This window comes from Hippocampus guttulatus, chromosome 15 (genome assembly GCF_054856545.1).
Source record: "Hippocampus guttulatus isolate MCC_2025c chromosome 15, RoL_Hgut_1.0, whole genome shotgun sequence".
In the NCBI taxonomy this organism is placed as follows: domain Eukaryota; kingdom Metazoa; phylum Chordata; class Actinopteri; order Syngnathiformes; family Syngnathidae; genus Hippocampus; species Hippocampus guttulatus.
In genome coordinates, this window is record NC_141275.1 from 15,843,854 (window position 1) to 15,859,339 (window position 15,486).

Below are 15,486 nucleotides of genomic sequence, written 5' to 3' on the forward strand. Positions count from 1 at the left end.
ATTAGCGTTATAGTTAACGGAAGGTTTTTAGCACGATAACAGATAAAGCATTGCAGGAAATGTTTGTTTACTGGACTGACCGTCCAGCCACAAGCAATTCACTTTGAGCAACTAATCGGATGCCTTCCACTCTCTCTACCAACGTTCGTTACACTTTAGACCGTTTGGATGCCACGATCTTCAGTACCTAAATGTAAATGCATGAAACAGAAAATCGTTCGCGATTCCAGTAAAACTCATGCCAATAGAGTCACTTACATGTCACCCTTTTGGATCCAGTGAGAGTAAATAGCGGCGCAGAGTTATTCCGTATTATCGAGCGCGACTTTCTTGAGTTTGCGCTACTGCGGGCTTCCGTATGGCTTCCGGGTTCGTGAACCCGGAAGCCATATACGATCGTTAATGTAATATAGTCTAATTTTTAACGCAGTTTTGTATTTTGGGTGAAGGAATTTCCTTTTGACAGATGTTCATAAGTGGGAATACCTACTTTGTATTCGAAAAACCTGGGAGTGACTGCAAAATAAATATGGAAATTTCACACGTCATATTATTTCAACTTGTCAACGTGCCGCGCTTGACTTTATATTGGCATGAAACTGCAGTATTCTCGTTGACGCTAAATGAAATGCTGTTTTTTTAAATTAAATACGGCAAACGATATTAACTTGAAAAACACAACCTGACAAAAACAGAAATGCAATTAACAGTTTATTTATTATAGTTGTTTTTATACTGTTCGGTGACGTGTGACTTGAGTGAGTCTGTGTGTGTGTGTGTGTGTGTGTGTGTGTGTGTGTGTGTGTGTGTGTGTGAAAGGTTTCAGGGTTCGGGGCTTTTACTGCAACAGTGATTGTCTCTCTTACTCCGATGTGCAAAAGAAGTGAAAAAGCGTCGTGGTTTGTATTTTTAAAGGGCAGTTGAAAGTCGTGGCTTTCCGCAGGAAGTGTCGAGTGCGCGGCCGCGGAACCGCAAAGCAGCTTTCGGCGGGGCCAGAAAGGCTTTGTGTCCAAATTCACAGGCTGCGCCCTCCGAAGCCTGCGGGGGGTTTTTTTCGAGCTGTGGCAGAAGTGACGTCATCCGTCCGAAACTGCGGCCTTCGGAGGACGCAGCGTGCGGTGAAAAGGGCGCAGTTGACAAGTAAAAAGTGCCGGGTTTTTTTTCCCCCAAATGGAGATTGCGGACACGACAATGCAAAAGCACCTCACAGGATTAATTCGTGTTCGTACATGCTGATGCACACACGGGACACTTCATGAGGCACACCTGCACACTCGAACGAGAGCCGATGTGAGGGAGGAGAACTGCCGTCGCAAGAAGCCTCTGCCCAAATATGGTCAACGCAAATCTCTCTTTTCACCAAGTGGCCAACTTGTCATCATTTACGAGTGTATTGCGTGTGTGTGAATCCACTAAAGACCGCTTTTTTAAAATTCTCTCAAAGTACATCTCTATTTTTAATGTTTCTGTATTTTTCATTTTGTAAGAGAGAGAGATTGACATTTTCAATGCTTAGACATTTTTAAAACGTGAAACGATGTCATTGGACCTCCTTCGATTGTGCAGCTGCATTCGTGTACATTTCTGGAAGGAAAATCAAGAAGATAAAAGCTCGATGGTGGGTGGACAGTGAAAGCCTTGTCGACACGAGCAAACGTCACCAAAAACGTTGGTTTCCGGCAACGCGTGCCACTGAAACGGAAACGTCAATTCCAGGAGCAAATCGTTCAGGCGCGTCGCAAAATGGCGACCGTTGGTTTATGATCAATTTTTTTTTTCGAATGGCGCAAACACACCGTTTTTGAATGTTCGGAGACAGAAGTTTGCTAGCGTCAGACAAGGCCGAAGTAAGGCATAGATTATGTACAGGGCTAAGCTAAAGCAGCGCGTTAGCGTCAAACATCCCCCTCGGATATTCACACGGCAAACCCAAGAAACCGGGAGGAGTCCAAAACATGTCCGATTATGTACAAAAATACTCGATATGCAAACGTCCCTACGGGAAGATTGGAATAGAAAAAATAAAGAGGGATCTGGCGGTGGGTGAGACCGCAACACACCGTTTCGGGGTTTACTCTCACCGCCGGCCAAAGCGCGCGTGTGCGGGTCCGTGCGGAGCAGGAACAGGAGCAGGAGCAGGAGCTACACTTTGGACTCGCTCTCGGCGTTGGCGACGTCTCCGTTGCGCTCAGTCCGCGATTCTCGGCGCTCGGCCTCGGGGGCCGGGCCCTGCTGGCTCAGCTTGCTGCCCATGGACCAGGTGAGAGGCAGGCGGGCGCGGCCGCTGGTGTCGGCCAGCTGCCGGGCGCTGCAGGCGGGCGTGTTGGTCTCGTAGATGTCGTGGAAACTGTTGTAGTCCACCTCGTAGAAGCCGTCCTCCAGCGTCAGCACGGGCGTGAAGCGGTAGCCCCACTTGATCTCGCTGCTCACGTACGAGCTGCGGGCCTGGCACGTCATGCCTGGGAACAGCGGCAAGGATTGGCGGCGACCGCGCGCAACTCTGTTAACCCGCCCTTCCGTCTGTCCCGTCAGTCCGTCCGTCCGTCCGTCAGCAAGCTCCGACCAATCCGCCCATCCGTACCGGTCAGTCCGTCCGCCTGTTTTCACGCCGGGCTTTCCGCCCGTCCGTCAGTCTGCAAACAATCCATCACATGCGTCCGCTGTCAACCCGGACGTCCAATTGCGCCTCAACCCGATCTTTGTCGCCATCCCTTATTCGCTCCCTTCATCCTCATCTGTCAGTCTTGTCCACCCGCCTCGGTCCCGAGCCACCTTTCAAGCATTCTGTCCAGTATCCGTCAGTCCGCCAATCGGCGAGCGTCCGCGTCTTCCGGTCCGCACCTCCGCCGACGTCAGTCCCGTCAAGTGTAATCGGCAAACCGGATCGCGGACACCCCCCCTCCCCGCTCGCGCCGACTTACCCGTGGCCTCGACCATGCCCTCCAAAATGACAACGATTTCCAGCTCCTCCTTGGCCAGATGGGCCGGGGAGATCTCCCAAAAGGGACTGTTCTGGTTGATCTCGTGGCAGATGATGAGCGGCGAGACGAGGAACAGCCGGTCGTCGCCCGTGTTGTAGCCCACGTTGATGTCCGTCTGGTTGAGGGGGATGAACTCGCCCTCCTTGGTCTGCTTGGACTTGATCAGCTTGGCCCGGATGGAGGCCTCCACGATGTGCGAGTTGCGTAGGTCCCCCACCCGGAACATCAGGCACAGGCGCCCGTCCCTCATGGAGACGACGGCGTTGGTGGAAAACACCAGAGTCTCGGCGCGCTTCTTGGGTTGCGAGATCTTGACGAACATGCAACCCACCATGAAGGCGTTGACGATGGAGCCCAGCACCGACTGAATCAGGAGCAGGAGGATCCCCTCGGGGCACTTGTCCGTAATGACCCGGTAGCCGTAGCCGATGGTGGTTTCCGTCTCGATGGAGAACAGAAAGGCCGACACGAAGCCGTTGAGATTATTGACGCAGGGAGTCCAAAGGTTGTCGGCGATGTGGTCCAGGTCCCCGCGCAGGTACGCGATGAGCCACCACATGAAGCCGAAGAAGAGCCACGTGACCGTGTACACCAGCACGAAGATGAAGATGTTGAAGTGCCACTTGAGGTCCACCAGGGTGGTGAAGATGTCCGTCAGGTAGCGGTAGGTCTCCCGCACGTTGCCGTGGTGGACGTTGCACTTGCCGTCCTTCTGCACGTAGCGCTGGACCTTGCGGGCGCGCTCCATCGCCGCCGGCTCTTTGGGCGGATCCTCGCCGCCCGCCTTGTGGAACTTGGAGGTTTTGCCGAGGGCCGGGCTCTCCACATCCTGCTCCATGAGGATATTCCGGATGGATTCAAGGCTGCGAAGAGACGCAAACGGCGTCGGTGGCAAAACAAACGTTCCCGTACCTGCCGAGGTTTTTCAGCTCTCCCGACGTTACGGTGAGGACAGCGGCACGTTGACTTGCAAGTCGGAGGCCGCCGCTGCGTATTTGCGGGTCGGCGTCCGCGGACTGACTGGGATGCTGAAAAATTCGCCTATTTTGATGCACCTTTTTGGAAGGAATTAGTGACTTGCAGATTTTTGGTATCGGGAGGTCACCGTATATATCAAATCTTTTTCTTTTTAATTCCATTAAGTTGTTCTGGCCCCACCACACACAAAAAACAACAACAACAAAAAAAACCCTGTATATTTTTTGTTCTACGTTTTTTCTTTGTCTACCGAGTGACATCAGCAAAACTTTATTTTGGTTTAAAAAAAAAAATGAAAAATTTAATAAACGAGGAAAATGATATACTGTTTTTGTTGTACCAAGATATCAAACAGGTATTTACATGATTGAAATTTAAAACTCATTTTTACTTTTTTTTTAAGTAAGGATCTGTACTTATACTCAAGAGAGAGTGCAAAAACTTTTGCCACCTCTGTAGGATCTGTCGAAAAACTAAATTTGCACCCCTGACTTGACTGTCAGGTGATATTTTTCTTGCCCCCCCCCCCCCATGAGCCTTTCGACCCCATCGGCGGATTTACCGGCAGAACAAACGAGCGCGTTGAAGCCGTTGCGCACTCCATTCACAAGGGAATATTTGGAGCTTGAGCAGCGCTGGTATCCATGGCAACGCGCGGCTCTGTCTATCAAGTGCTCACAATATAGCGGGAATGTTCTGGAACAGGCCGCAGCCTTGGATAACGTGAGTCTCGTTATTTTCAATCGGGGTGGGGGGGTGGGGGGGTCGCTGTTATTTGATCAGATGGATATTCACCCACGCGGGCCACGAATTAACCGGAGGCTAATTCGTAGCATTGGATGGTCCATTTTGGCAATCGATGACATTTTTGGAGTCGTGTACTCTTAAAGCAGAGCAAATATTGGACTTGAATTGATAGCAGTGAAGCAAAAAGTAGTCCAAAGAGACTCCTTAAGAGCCACATACTGTAAAGCCAAGCATGGTAAATGGTAAAATTGTGGCAAATAATATGGAATTTGAATGAAGGTAGTAGCCAGTGAACAGGGCACAATAAAGCGAGCGCGTTTTTCATTCAAATGTCTTCTTCTTCTTAATTCAAATGTGTAAACGAGATCTTCCCGAAAGCGAGCTAACTAGGAAAAGCTTTTTGGCCAAATAAATCACATGCTTGGGATCATGGACTGACAAGGAGCTAAAGGCAATTAGCATGCTGTCGCTCGATAAAGGCTAACTGGTAGCGGCGAACGCTAAAGCAAACCACAAGATGTCTCATATAATTCATCGATACGTCAATATTGGATTTAGATTCATCAGGCTGAGTTAAATCCCTTCTAGCTACTGCTATGATATACGCCGTAGCAGCTTTAGAAGAAGATCATCATAATTTTCGATGGGAAAAGTGCTGGTTTAACTCATTCAGTACCAGCCAATTCTGGACCACGTCTGAAAAGACGTTTTAAAACGTCTTTGGGAGTGAATGAGTTAAAAAGGTTTGATTTTTGCTCATTTGATCTTTGACCGCTTTCATTATACTGAATATTAAGTTACGAGAGAGTAAGCACAGCATTGCTCACGTTAGCGTCCATTTTTGCCGCTTCGGCGGCATTTCTATAAATTGACGGCCGGCCATCACAATGGGGGTGTCGTTTTGCGGCGTCATTTAAAAAAAAAAAAAAAAAAAAAGAAAGAAAATCCTAAAGCCCGACGGAGCATCTGGCGGCCGTTGCTAGGCGACCATTGTTTGGGGAATGGGCTTGAGCAAACAGAAAATGGGATTGTTTAAGCAGGTGCGCGCCACAATGGCCGACGGAGGCTCATCCTAACGCCAATGACGACGTTTCTTCCTGGATCGCTTTTTCAAATGAAATGAGATTCGGAGGGCCCGGTCCGCCATGCGAACGGGAGCCATATGGCCGGGAGGTGGCTCGTTGGCCATCGAGGCTTGAGCGCCGCCGGTGTGACATGACAGTAACATATGACGATTCGGAATCATCTCCATCGAACTCCGCAGCGCAGATATTTCCAAAATGTAGCCACGGCCTGTCTGAAATTGTTCAATGGCTGGCGAATCAACAAAAATCCTCATTTCGGATCTCGCCGGCGCGCCCTCTGACCTTTTGCGTGACTTCTGTTGGCTATATCTACAAACGCGCCATCCCTTTTTACGCCGTTGTCCAATTTCAGTTTCGAGGCACGCGCACGCACACACCGTCCCCTTAGACGTGACTTGGACTCTTAACTGTTTCCAGATCCCCCCCCCCCCCCACCCCCGCCCCCCATGACCCGTCCTCGACCCCACGGGTGCTTTCTGCAGGGAAATTGCGCAAATGTGGCGGAAGCGCACGCGAGCTCCTTCTTGGACACCTTCTCGCACGCATTTTTGAGTTGGAAGATTCTCAGCACCAGAACGGAAAGTCCACAGCACCATTTTCTGGGAGAACATTCTTTCGGGGACCGTATGCGGTCGGTTGCCCACTCTGGAGTGACGCCGTTATTATTTCCAACCATCAGTCGTGCAGAAAGAGGAGGGGTCCACTCTGGGTTTTCATTTGCGGGTCTCTTTAAAACACGCTTGTCAACAATGGAGTCGCAATGGAGCTCGCGTTACAAAACGGGCCAAACTATTCGAGGCGGCAAGTCGGGGGGGGGGGGGGGGGAGGGGGCTTGTACAGGAAGAGGCTGTTGTCATGGAGATGGAGGTGACCTGTTCTATGACTGCTCAGGCGACGAACGGTCCGAGGTCTGCTGAATATTTGCGCCGTGCGTAGAAAGCGGCGCACGCAGGCCGCGGGCCTGCCCTGCACAGCCGGCAACATTTGCCTTGATCCCCCCCCCCCGCCGCCCCCTGCCACCCTCCCTCCTTCACAGAGCTCCTAACTAACGTCGGCAGCATTAATAGCATCCTCGTCTTGTTATGCACCCCCCCCCCCCCCCCCCTGTTGTTCCTAGCGTCCATCCGTACCCTTTCCGCACCCCCACGCGAGAAGGCGTTCTCCTCGGACGAATGGCTTCGAAGATGCTCACCTGCAGCAAACGGGCGGCCCGGATGGTTCCCATTCGCTTCCTTTCCCGGACCGGCGGCGAGCGACTGAGCGGACGGCTTAGAAACGGCCTTTTTCCTCTGCCTCCATCCTTCCTGCTGCTGCGAAGAAGCGAGCTGGTTGGCCCGCCAGCCTCCTCCCACCGCCGCTACCCGCCCTCCGCCTCCTCCTCCTCCTCCCCCTCCTCCTTCTCCTCCAACAGCAGCACCGGCAGGACCGGCGACCGTGGCCCTCCTCCCGGGTGGGCGACAGACACTCTGAACGTCAGGGGAGAGGGAAAGGCAAAGAATAGGGGGCAAAGGTAAATGCGAGGAAAGTGAGAGATGTGCGCGGCGCTTTAAAAAAAAAAAAAAAAAGCAGGCCTACCCTTTCTACTTTTGCCACCTGTTTGTGACCGTACAGTCAGAAACTTGCTTGTGGCAAAAGAAAAATAAATAAATTGGGAAATGGAAGGAAATTTAAAAACCATTGAAAAAATTTTGAAGCAATATGAATCTGAAAAGATTGGTCTCCATTTGTATTCGGTCCAGGTCCGAATAATTTGAATTTTTTTTTCCCAGTCCAACGCCGATTCTGATACTTGCAGGATAAAATTCCCACAAGTGAATAATAGGCAGATGAATTAGAAAATATATCATGAATAAAACACTTTTTGTTTTTCTGCGTCCCTTCATGCTTACAACCATAAAAATTTGAAACCAAACTGCTTTGACTGCTTTACAATACTGTCTTATTGTATTTGTTTCAATTTACAACAAAGAGAAATCGGTTAAGATTTTGGGGGGGGGGATATTATTATTTTTTCCTATGTTGTAAAGTGTTAATCCGTTAAAAAAAAAGAATATTACATGAAAAAAATGGCAGATTTTTATCGCTTATAATATAGCTAACATTAGCCGATTCTACTGGCCAGCCGATGATTTGCTCCAAATTCACCTGTTACACAGCAGTTTGTTCAAGAACGCAGAAGTGAGCAGGTACTATTTTACTGGTAAAAAGTGAAAAGAAAATTGGGGGGGGGGGGCGTGTGTCTGAAACGGATTAATGGCATTTCCATTCATTTCAAAAGAAAATTTTGATTTGCGGCGTGCAAATGAAAAGATGGCCATTTTAAGCACAAGGGATTCTTATATTTTATATATATATATATAGATTTACTTCAATTAGTGTCTGTCATAAAATAGTACAATAAATACAAAGCAAAGAAAAAAAAAAAACGACAGCTTCCTAGAAGCTAACAGATTTTTTTTCTGATGATCCATGATAGAAACAACACAACGTAGTGCTATGAAGACAACCAAAACAAAAGTGGGGACTTTCTATACCGTCTAGCAGTGGGGTACAAAAGATATACTTTGTCGGCTACAATCACAAGGTGCTCAGACTTCATCGGGTACAAGGACATCGGGGGTCCCGTTAGCTTAGCATCAAGTGCTACGTTCAAACATTTGCTTGTACTATATGAAACGTGAGGGGAGTGGGGGGGGGGGGGGGGAGTGGAATGCTTGAAATAAGATCGTCGACGGAAATTGCAATAGCAGGGATGGGCACAGCAATCACGACGACGTGAAATCCATCGTTGATTCGTTGAGTCTGCAATGGATCAAGGCGAGTTTGCCGTCGAAAGCGGGGCATACTGCCGCGTTGATATATCCAAGCGGGAAACGGCGCGGAAACAGGAGTTCAGCACATTCACACCCCCCCCCGGGGGGGAAAACGTGTATAATGCAACAAGGAATCAAGAAAACAATGTCGTCATATGCCCGTCCCACGCGGAACGGACGAGTAGGGAGCTTCTTGGGGGACGGCGCCGAGACTCCAACTAAAAAATGATTCAAGAAAATTAAAATTCCCCTCAGGCTCAAGGCTAATGATGTCTTTTTACAGGGGGGAATAATAATAATTTTCCCCCCCAAATTATACTTCCAAATGGAATTACAGCATATTGGTTTTGTCAATCTCGCCGAAATGGGCCCGTTTCGATCGGGTGGGGCGCTCCCCTGCTCGTCCTCCTCGACCGCAGGGCCGACGCCGAGTACTGCTTGGATGGCGAGGGAGCAGAAATGCTCGGGTCGTGTGTGACCGTGACCTTTGCGGCTTTCAGCCATGTTAAAGTAGGGACTCTTTGGAGTCCCGTCGGCCGCTGTAGAACGCGAGCGGCCATGAGCGGAAACGACGCGAGGGCTCCCAAAAGGGACCCGGAAACGGGAAAAGGGGGGGGCCGCCTTTCACCACCAGGTGATCTTGAACTCGTAGATGGGCCTCTTGCAGTAGTAGTGGTTGATGAGGTGCTTGTCGCACACGCCGATGCACTGCTGCTCGGCGGCGATGCCGCGGCGCGCCAGGTCGCCCACGATGCAGTGCAGCAGGTCGTAGACGTCGGCCACCGCCTCCCAGGGCCCGAAGGAAACGTCCACGTCGCAGTGGTGCTCAAAGAGCTTGGCCTCGCCCTCGGCGCGCTCCGAGCGCAGCGAGTTGAAGAGCGGCCGCTCGTACGGCGTGATGGGCATCTCCTCCTTGTAGACGCACACCTTCAGTTTGGCGAAGCGCGCCTTCTTCTGCGTGGCGCGCAGCTTGGCGATCTCCACGATGCTCTCCAGATTGTCTGCCGGCACACAGCGCTCCTTCAACTCAATTGCTTTGGGGACAAAAGTAGTCATGTCACGGGCGGGCTGCGTGCTTACCTTTGTAGTAGGGCAGCAGGTCGAGAAAGGCCTGCCGCACTTTCTCGCCGGTGAGCGGCTGCGTGTCCTCCAGGAGCTCCAGCAGGGGTGCGATGGAGTAGTACTGCGCTTCGCGGTGCACCGCCCTGACGCGCTCGCGCTGCGGCAGCTCGCCCTCACGCAGGAAGTTCAGGATGTCCCTTCACGACAACGTGAAGCGTCGAAATGTGACGCGCACAATCGCATCGGTGCAACTCACCCAAAGTAGGCGCCGTCGCGGTCGATGAAGAAGCGTCCGTCGGCGTCGCGCGGGATGTGGTGGCGCCCGCTGAACATGGCGGCCAGCATGGTGTCGTCGAAGCGGCGCAGTGTGGACAGCCGGGTGGTGAAGTGGGAGCCCCCCACGTTCAGAGAGATCACCTCGGGAAACTTTACATTTGTCCAATATTAAACTCGTCTGGCTTTGTAGTGTGCAGTACGTTTATGGTTTGAATGAGGAATATAGGCAATTCGAACCAATTTTTATCTCGATTAACCTTGTTTTGTGTGAATGTTCGGAGCAAGGCCCTTCCGGTCATATTAAATTAAACCTGACAGAGAGATTATTCTGACGAGTTTAGGTCTGGATTCAGGACGAAGTGCATAGCTCGCCACGTGACCCAACCTTGGCCAATCACAACGCAGCGGTCCACCCACAAGTTCCTCGCCAAACAACAACAAGTTTGGCGCTTTGTTATGACGTCACGTGTTATCCCTATTCAAGGACTGCTTGCAATTAAATAAAAACAAACTGTTTTGGGTCAATGTCGGACCATCGGCCTACCTCCTGCTCCTGTCTGGCGTCCAGCGGGTAGCGAGACGGCTTGCCCCGGCAGACGTTCGCCGCTGCCGTCGCCGCCACGGCCGGCTTCCGCGAGTCATCGTCAGCCATGCCATCGCTGGCTTTCTCGGCGTCACCCGCGGCCGAGAAGACCACCATGACTTTGGGCAGCGGCAGGGTGCGCCGCTCCTGGATGAACCGTCTCACCCGAGTCGTCGCCGCCGGTAGCAGGGGGCTTCGGGACGGAGACTCTCGCTCTCCGCCGCCGACGCCCGAGCCGTTGGAGCTGCTCGCGCCATTCTGTTGCATGCGCGCGGAAAACCGCTGCCGAGCATCAACAAAACGGCGACCGATGACAAGTCAGCCAAGAGGCTTCACTAACACTCCGCTCCTTCATACGGTGCCCAATCGATATCTTTCCACAACCGGGTCCCGTTTGTTTCAAGATATGTTAAGGCGCCGCTAGCTTGACAGGGGGGCGTGTATCCTTCGAACTGTTTTCGCTCCTACCTACTACGACGTCGGCAAAGAGCCTACGTCATGACGTCGAGAGCGTGGGAGAGTCGACGCAGAGATTCCTGGAATTATTATTATTTTTTAAATGCGTTTAAAGTACCACCCGGGTCGTGGTGTCTGTATTTTGACTCCAACGCTCAACAATATGCGAAAGTCTTTTGGGAAAAAATTGTAGCTAACTCGAAAACGAGCCTGTTGTGTCACGTCATGACGTCACGTCGCGGGTACGACCAGCTAATTCGTTTTTTTAAACAGTACAGTACAGTACAGTGCTACCTTATTTTCACTTTACCAAAACAAGCGTCGCGACAATCGCTTTTAATGAAATGCTGATTCAACTGCCAAGGAAACAACAGCTATATAATGACACACACGCCCGCGCGCACACGTTACATAAAACGAAACATGAGACAAATAAAGTGACTTCACTAAACGACATGAGAACTTGAGCACTTTTGCCAAGATGTAAAACAACTACAAAATATGAAACAACTTGGCGTTTTTCCCAACGATAAACAGATCAACCATTATTATGCGAATTAAAATGTTTGGCTGAATGTAAAAAAAGAAAAAAAATGTTAAAAATGGGCTAACTAGCCTGCAAATTCTCGCGTCAAAAGAGCGTGAGTTACAACTCAGGCATTTCCAGAATAAATGTATAACAATTAATTTAAACTACTCCAGCAACTTAAGAATGGCTTTTTACTGTTACAACTTCTGGAAAAAATGTCAACGTACTCAAGTGAAAATCTAGGTACCTTGCCAAAATATACTAGCTAGTAGTAGAGGATGGCTGTGACCTCAATTTCAAGTTGTATGAAGAAATTCGGCGTACAACTATTTTTGATTGACAGGCAGGTTTGTTTCCAGTGATGTACAATTGTGCTGCTGTTTCAATGCGAATTCAACTGAGGGTTATTTTCAAGGAGGGCTTGCCAAAAATGAGAGTCGGCATCTCCAAAAAAGGTCACGGTATAAACCTGGCACACAATATTCACAGCACTTCACTTGTTCTGCTATTTTGCCAAATGTGGGGCCCTACACAGACAAGTGTGTCCATCTCCAAATCATCTCCGATTAACTGAATTTACCACAAATGGGCGCAAATTATTTTGCGGAAAAAAAAATGGAACCAAGTATCAGACGGCCACGTTTCAGTCAAGTTCAATTCATGGGCACTGATAACCACAAATTGGTGTGTTGACATTTTGACTTTCAATCATGATTTGACATGTCTTGTGTGTCCACCTGAAATTGCAAACACTTTTTAGGTCGCTGTGAGGTCTCTCGTGTGTCTTGAGGGTGTGACGGATGTGGCGAATTGTTGTAAAAAGGAAGCCAACGCGCACGCTTCACCGCTCATGTCGACTCCAGCCGACGCAGGAAGGAGCCGGACCTCGCAAGGTAACGCGGCGGCGACGCGTTGCCATTGCTGTTGTCATCATTTGGATTTGGGTGAGTTGAGGAAGGATTTTAGATCGCTTTGTGCCTTGGATTGTATCGCAGTGTGGACCTGTCTTTGGCTTTTAACCTTTGAAGCAAAAACATGTGATGAAAACGAGAAGACACAAAAATACTTACGGAAATTAAAAAGCACCATTGTGCTTCACTTCATTTCCTGTTACAGCAGTACAAATTATAAATCAAATGGAAGGATCTTTTTGCTCGACAGAGAAACGGAATATCTGGCGAACAAAATTAGGCATGGTTGGGCTGTTGGAAAAATATTTGAATTCTTAATTGTTCTCAAGAAACGCCAATGAATGTTCAAAAGCCAGCATTGGATCCTAATATGATCACCTTCCATGATACATGGCGCACCTCAGGGATCGGCCAGGCTCCTTGCCTTTCCATATACTGTGCTCCAAATTAGGATATTCCCACCTAAATGTCTTCAAATGAACACAACCGACCTTGCCGGAGAGGTTTCATCTGATGAACGTTACCGAACTCATTTGTAAGAATTGTCAACAAACGTTTTTGTTTTTAATCATGAATTTTAAATGAATATCATTGTTTGAAAAAGAAAAAAAAACACATCATCTTTTAATTATGGCGATACTCTGGTTTTTATTTTAGCCAGTTTTTTGTCATGTACTATATTAATTGTATTGATTTATTGCCTATTACACAAACGAGGCAGTTTGAAAATCAACAGCTTCAACCATATTTAACAAATTACGCAAGTGCAATTTCACATCACTCTCAAACGCAACAGAAATTGTTCAATTAATAATCCAGAACAAGAATGCGCTTTTGCTTTAAGACGTGCGACCGCAAACTCTCCTCGCTTTGACCAACCACTTCCTGGAGCTGCAGATGTGTGACTTTAGCAGGAGAAAAAAAAAAAAAAGGAAAAAAAAATACCCGACAACCTAACTGCAGATGCCGTTTTTGATGTGTTCTAAGTTTGAATAAGTGCCGCTTTCAGATATGCTGGGAAATTCCATCGTGCAGTGTGCGATTGCGACGACTGCGTCGCTGGCCTCGCTCAGTTTGCTGAGCCTTCTGTGTCTGAGATGCAAGAGGAAGCCGAGTAAGTTCCCTGAACTGGATTTTGTTTTGGTGGAATCAGTATTGCAAGTACATTCATTTCAATTCCGTAATCAGTGCGTCAACCCGGTTTGACCGATATCGTCTTCAACGAATGACAATTCCACATTTTTGAACGGCATTAAGGATCAGTGGCGTGTCACAAGGATCGTTGCCGGGGCCCCCCCGGTTTTCCAGATCGGTCTCGGCGAAATGCGGAAACGAGAACTAAAATCAACTGCGCTCAAATCCATTTTTGAAATGGGACATCATAGAGATAGTTAGGTTGCATTTACTTGAAATTTGAACCGCTGATGATTGTGCATCCTTCATTAAATTTCAAAATACTAATTGTCATTTTAATACTTAATTTCAAATTGTAGTTCTCTTTTCCTTCTGATGGGCTACTGTCTTAAAATAAATTAGAGCTGGGCTAATTTTCCTTAAAAAAAACAAAATTTTTGTCATTATTTATTTACTTCTTGGCAACAAATGGCACTCAAGCCCTTTTTTTAATAGATTTATTTTTTCACAGAGACCATACACGAAGAAGCTCAAATATACAACCTGCACACGTTGTGAGTATCAGCTTTTGTGACATTCTAAAATCGTATGCCGCATTTGGACTATCACTTTTTTTTTTTTTGGGGGGGGGTGACATTTTTGACAGCCAGCGTGGGGGAAGCAGATTTGCCGTCACGCGATCCAAAACGGGTAAATCCTCCTGCAGCTAGCATGTAGAAAATGCATAACAGTTGTTGGATCAATTGACACATTTTCATTTCTTTTTGGCATATTCTAACAATTTGTTGTTTTATTCCTCAGTCATGAAAGCCAATCAAATGACCCCTTCCTCAAAGTATGCCTTTTTTTTTTCTCCATTCAATCGCAAAAAAAAAAAAAAAAAGTCAAACTTAACAGTTGTCATTTGTATTTTCTAGTGAGGGCGCATGTCCAGGTCAGTTTTGTACAATTTCTGACTATTAAATGTACGAGAGCTACGCCTTTGCACGATGTCCACGGTCGCCAATGTATCAAATGATACATCTTTACGCTCGCAGCTCTATACGCGATAGCGGCGTCACCGCCCAGGATTTGGCAACATATTTATGTGTAAGTATTGATTTCTCATCAACAAAATTGACCGTTGCTCCTCAAATAGTGCCATAAGCATCTGTATACATTTAAAAAAGTAGTGATACTTTCATGGATCCAAATGTTTTGTCTTTGCAGCGATCCGCTCCCCACCACAGTGTATGAAAACGAGCAGATGGCTTCGAGGATCAGAGGTGGGTGATCAAAAAAAAAAAAAAAAAAACGACAGAAATGAATTTGATGAGCCCCTCGCGCGTGCCGGCCTGGGCTAAGACGATCTCGTCTTCAGATGCCGATCCCGCCGAGGCTCACTACGCAAACTCGGCTGACGCGGCGCCGACAGACGACGGTAGGAGACGTCGCTTTCGTTTTGAGGCAAGCCGGGTCTCAAGCCGGGTCTCGCGCTTAACAAACGCGCCGTGTCGCCTCACCGCACAGACGCCGACGACTATGAAAATTCGGATTTCCTGGCGCAAAAGGCCCGCCGGCTGGAGAACGGTAAGCAGAGAATTGCTGACAGCGGCGCGGGCGCGCGTTGATGTTCAAGTGCCCCGTTTCTTTTGGGGTAGATTTGTTGTACGAGAACGAACGCTCCCTTTTCTATCGGGTCGAGGTTGCCACCAGGTGTCTGTCGTGAGAGGTCATCACCCGTGCCACCGCAAAGGATCGAATTTCACCTCGTTGGTCTGAAAATTATTTATTGACGACAAATCATGCAGCTTTGTTCATCAATTGAGTCTTTACATTCTATTTAATTAATTGTCATGACTGTATGTTTTTACAAGTTACAGTATTCTAGCACACCAAATAAAAATATTACGAACGTTTGTTTCTTTTTTTTTTCGGGCAGGCTGAAACAA

At 48.4% G+C, this 15,486-nt stretch overlaps 3 protein-coding genes across 12 annotated transcripts; 1 reads left to right on the forward strand and 2 right to left on the reverse strand.

Moving 5' to 3' along the window:
• Nucleotides 1–698: 698 nt before the first annotated feature.
• Nucleotides 699–7,153, reverse strand: kcnj6 (potassium inwardly rectifying channel subfamily J member 6). Its single transcript, XM_086130696.1, has 3 exons — nt 6,984–7,153; nt 2,922–3,844; nt 699–2,459 (listed from the first exon to the last, which is right to left on the reverse strand). Exons 2-3 carry the CDS (start codon nt 3,817–3,819, stop codon nt 2,143–2,145), a joined length of 1,215 nt encoding a protein of 404 aa, XP_085986822.1. The 5' UTR covers nt 3,820–3,844; nt 6,984–7,153; the 3' UTR covers nt 699–2,142.
• Nucleotides 7,154–9,084: 1,931 nt separating this feature from the next.
• kctd7 (potassium channel tetramerization domain containing 7) lies at nt 9,085–10,792 on the reverse strand. The gene is made up of 4 exons (XM_086130700.1): nt 10,487–10,792; nt 9,923–10,092; nt 9,685–9,863; nt 9,085–9,605 (listed from the first exon to the last, which is right to left on the reverse strand). Exons 1-4 carry the CDS (start codon nt 10,790–10,792, stop codon nt 9,229–9,231), a joined length of 1,032 nt encoding a protein of 343 aa, XP_085986826.1. The 3' UTR covers nt 9,085–9,228.
• Nucleotides 10,793–11,009: 217 nt separating this feature from the next.
• Nucleotides 11,010–15,453, forward strand: LOC147194198 (uncharacterized). 10 transcript variants are annotated; one of them, XM_086130709.1, is made up of 11 exons: nt 11,010–12,454; nt 13,431–13,535; nt 14,067–14,109; nt 14,202–14,245; nt 14,357–14,390; nt 14,473–14,489; nt 14,593–14,644; nt 14,765–14,820; nt 14,916–14,975; nt 15,065–15,124; nt 15,196–15,453. In XM_086130709.1, the coding sequence occupies exons 1-11, from the start codon at nt 12,361–12,363 to the stop codon at nt 15,261–15,263; spliced, it is 633 nt and encodes a 210-aa protein (XP_085986835.1). In that variant the 5' UTR covers nt 11,010–12,360; the 3' UTR covers nt 15,264–15,453. The 10 variants fall into 10 exon arrangements, with proteins under 10 accessions (XP_085986835.1, XP_085986834.1, XP_085986833.1 ...); XM_086130708.1 differs by having other exon boundaries at nt 15,240–15,453; XM_086130707.1 differs by having other exon boundaries at nt 15,251–15,453.
• The last annotated feature ends 33 nt before the right edge of the window (nt 15,454–15,486 follow it).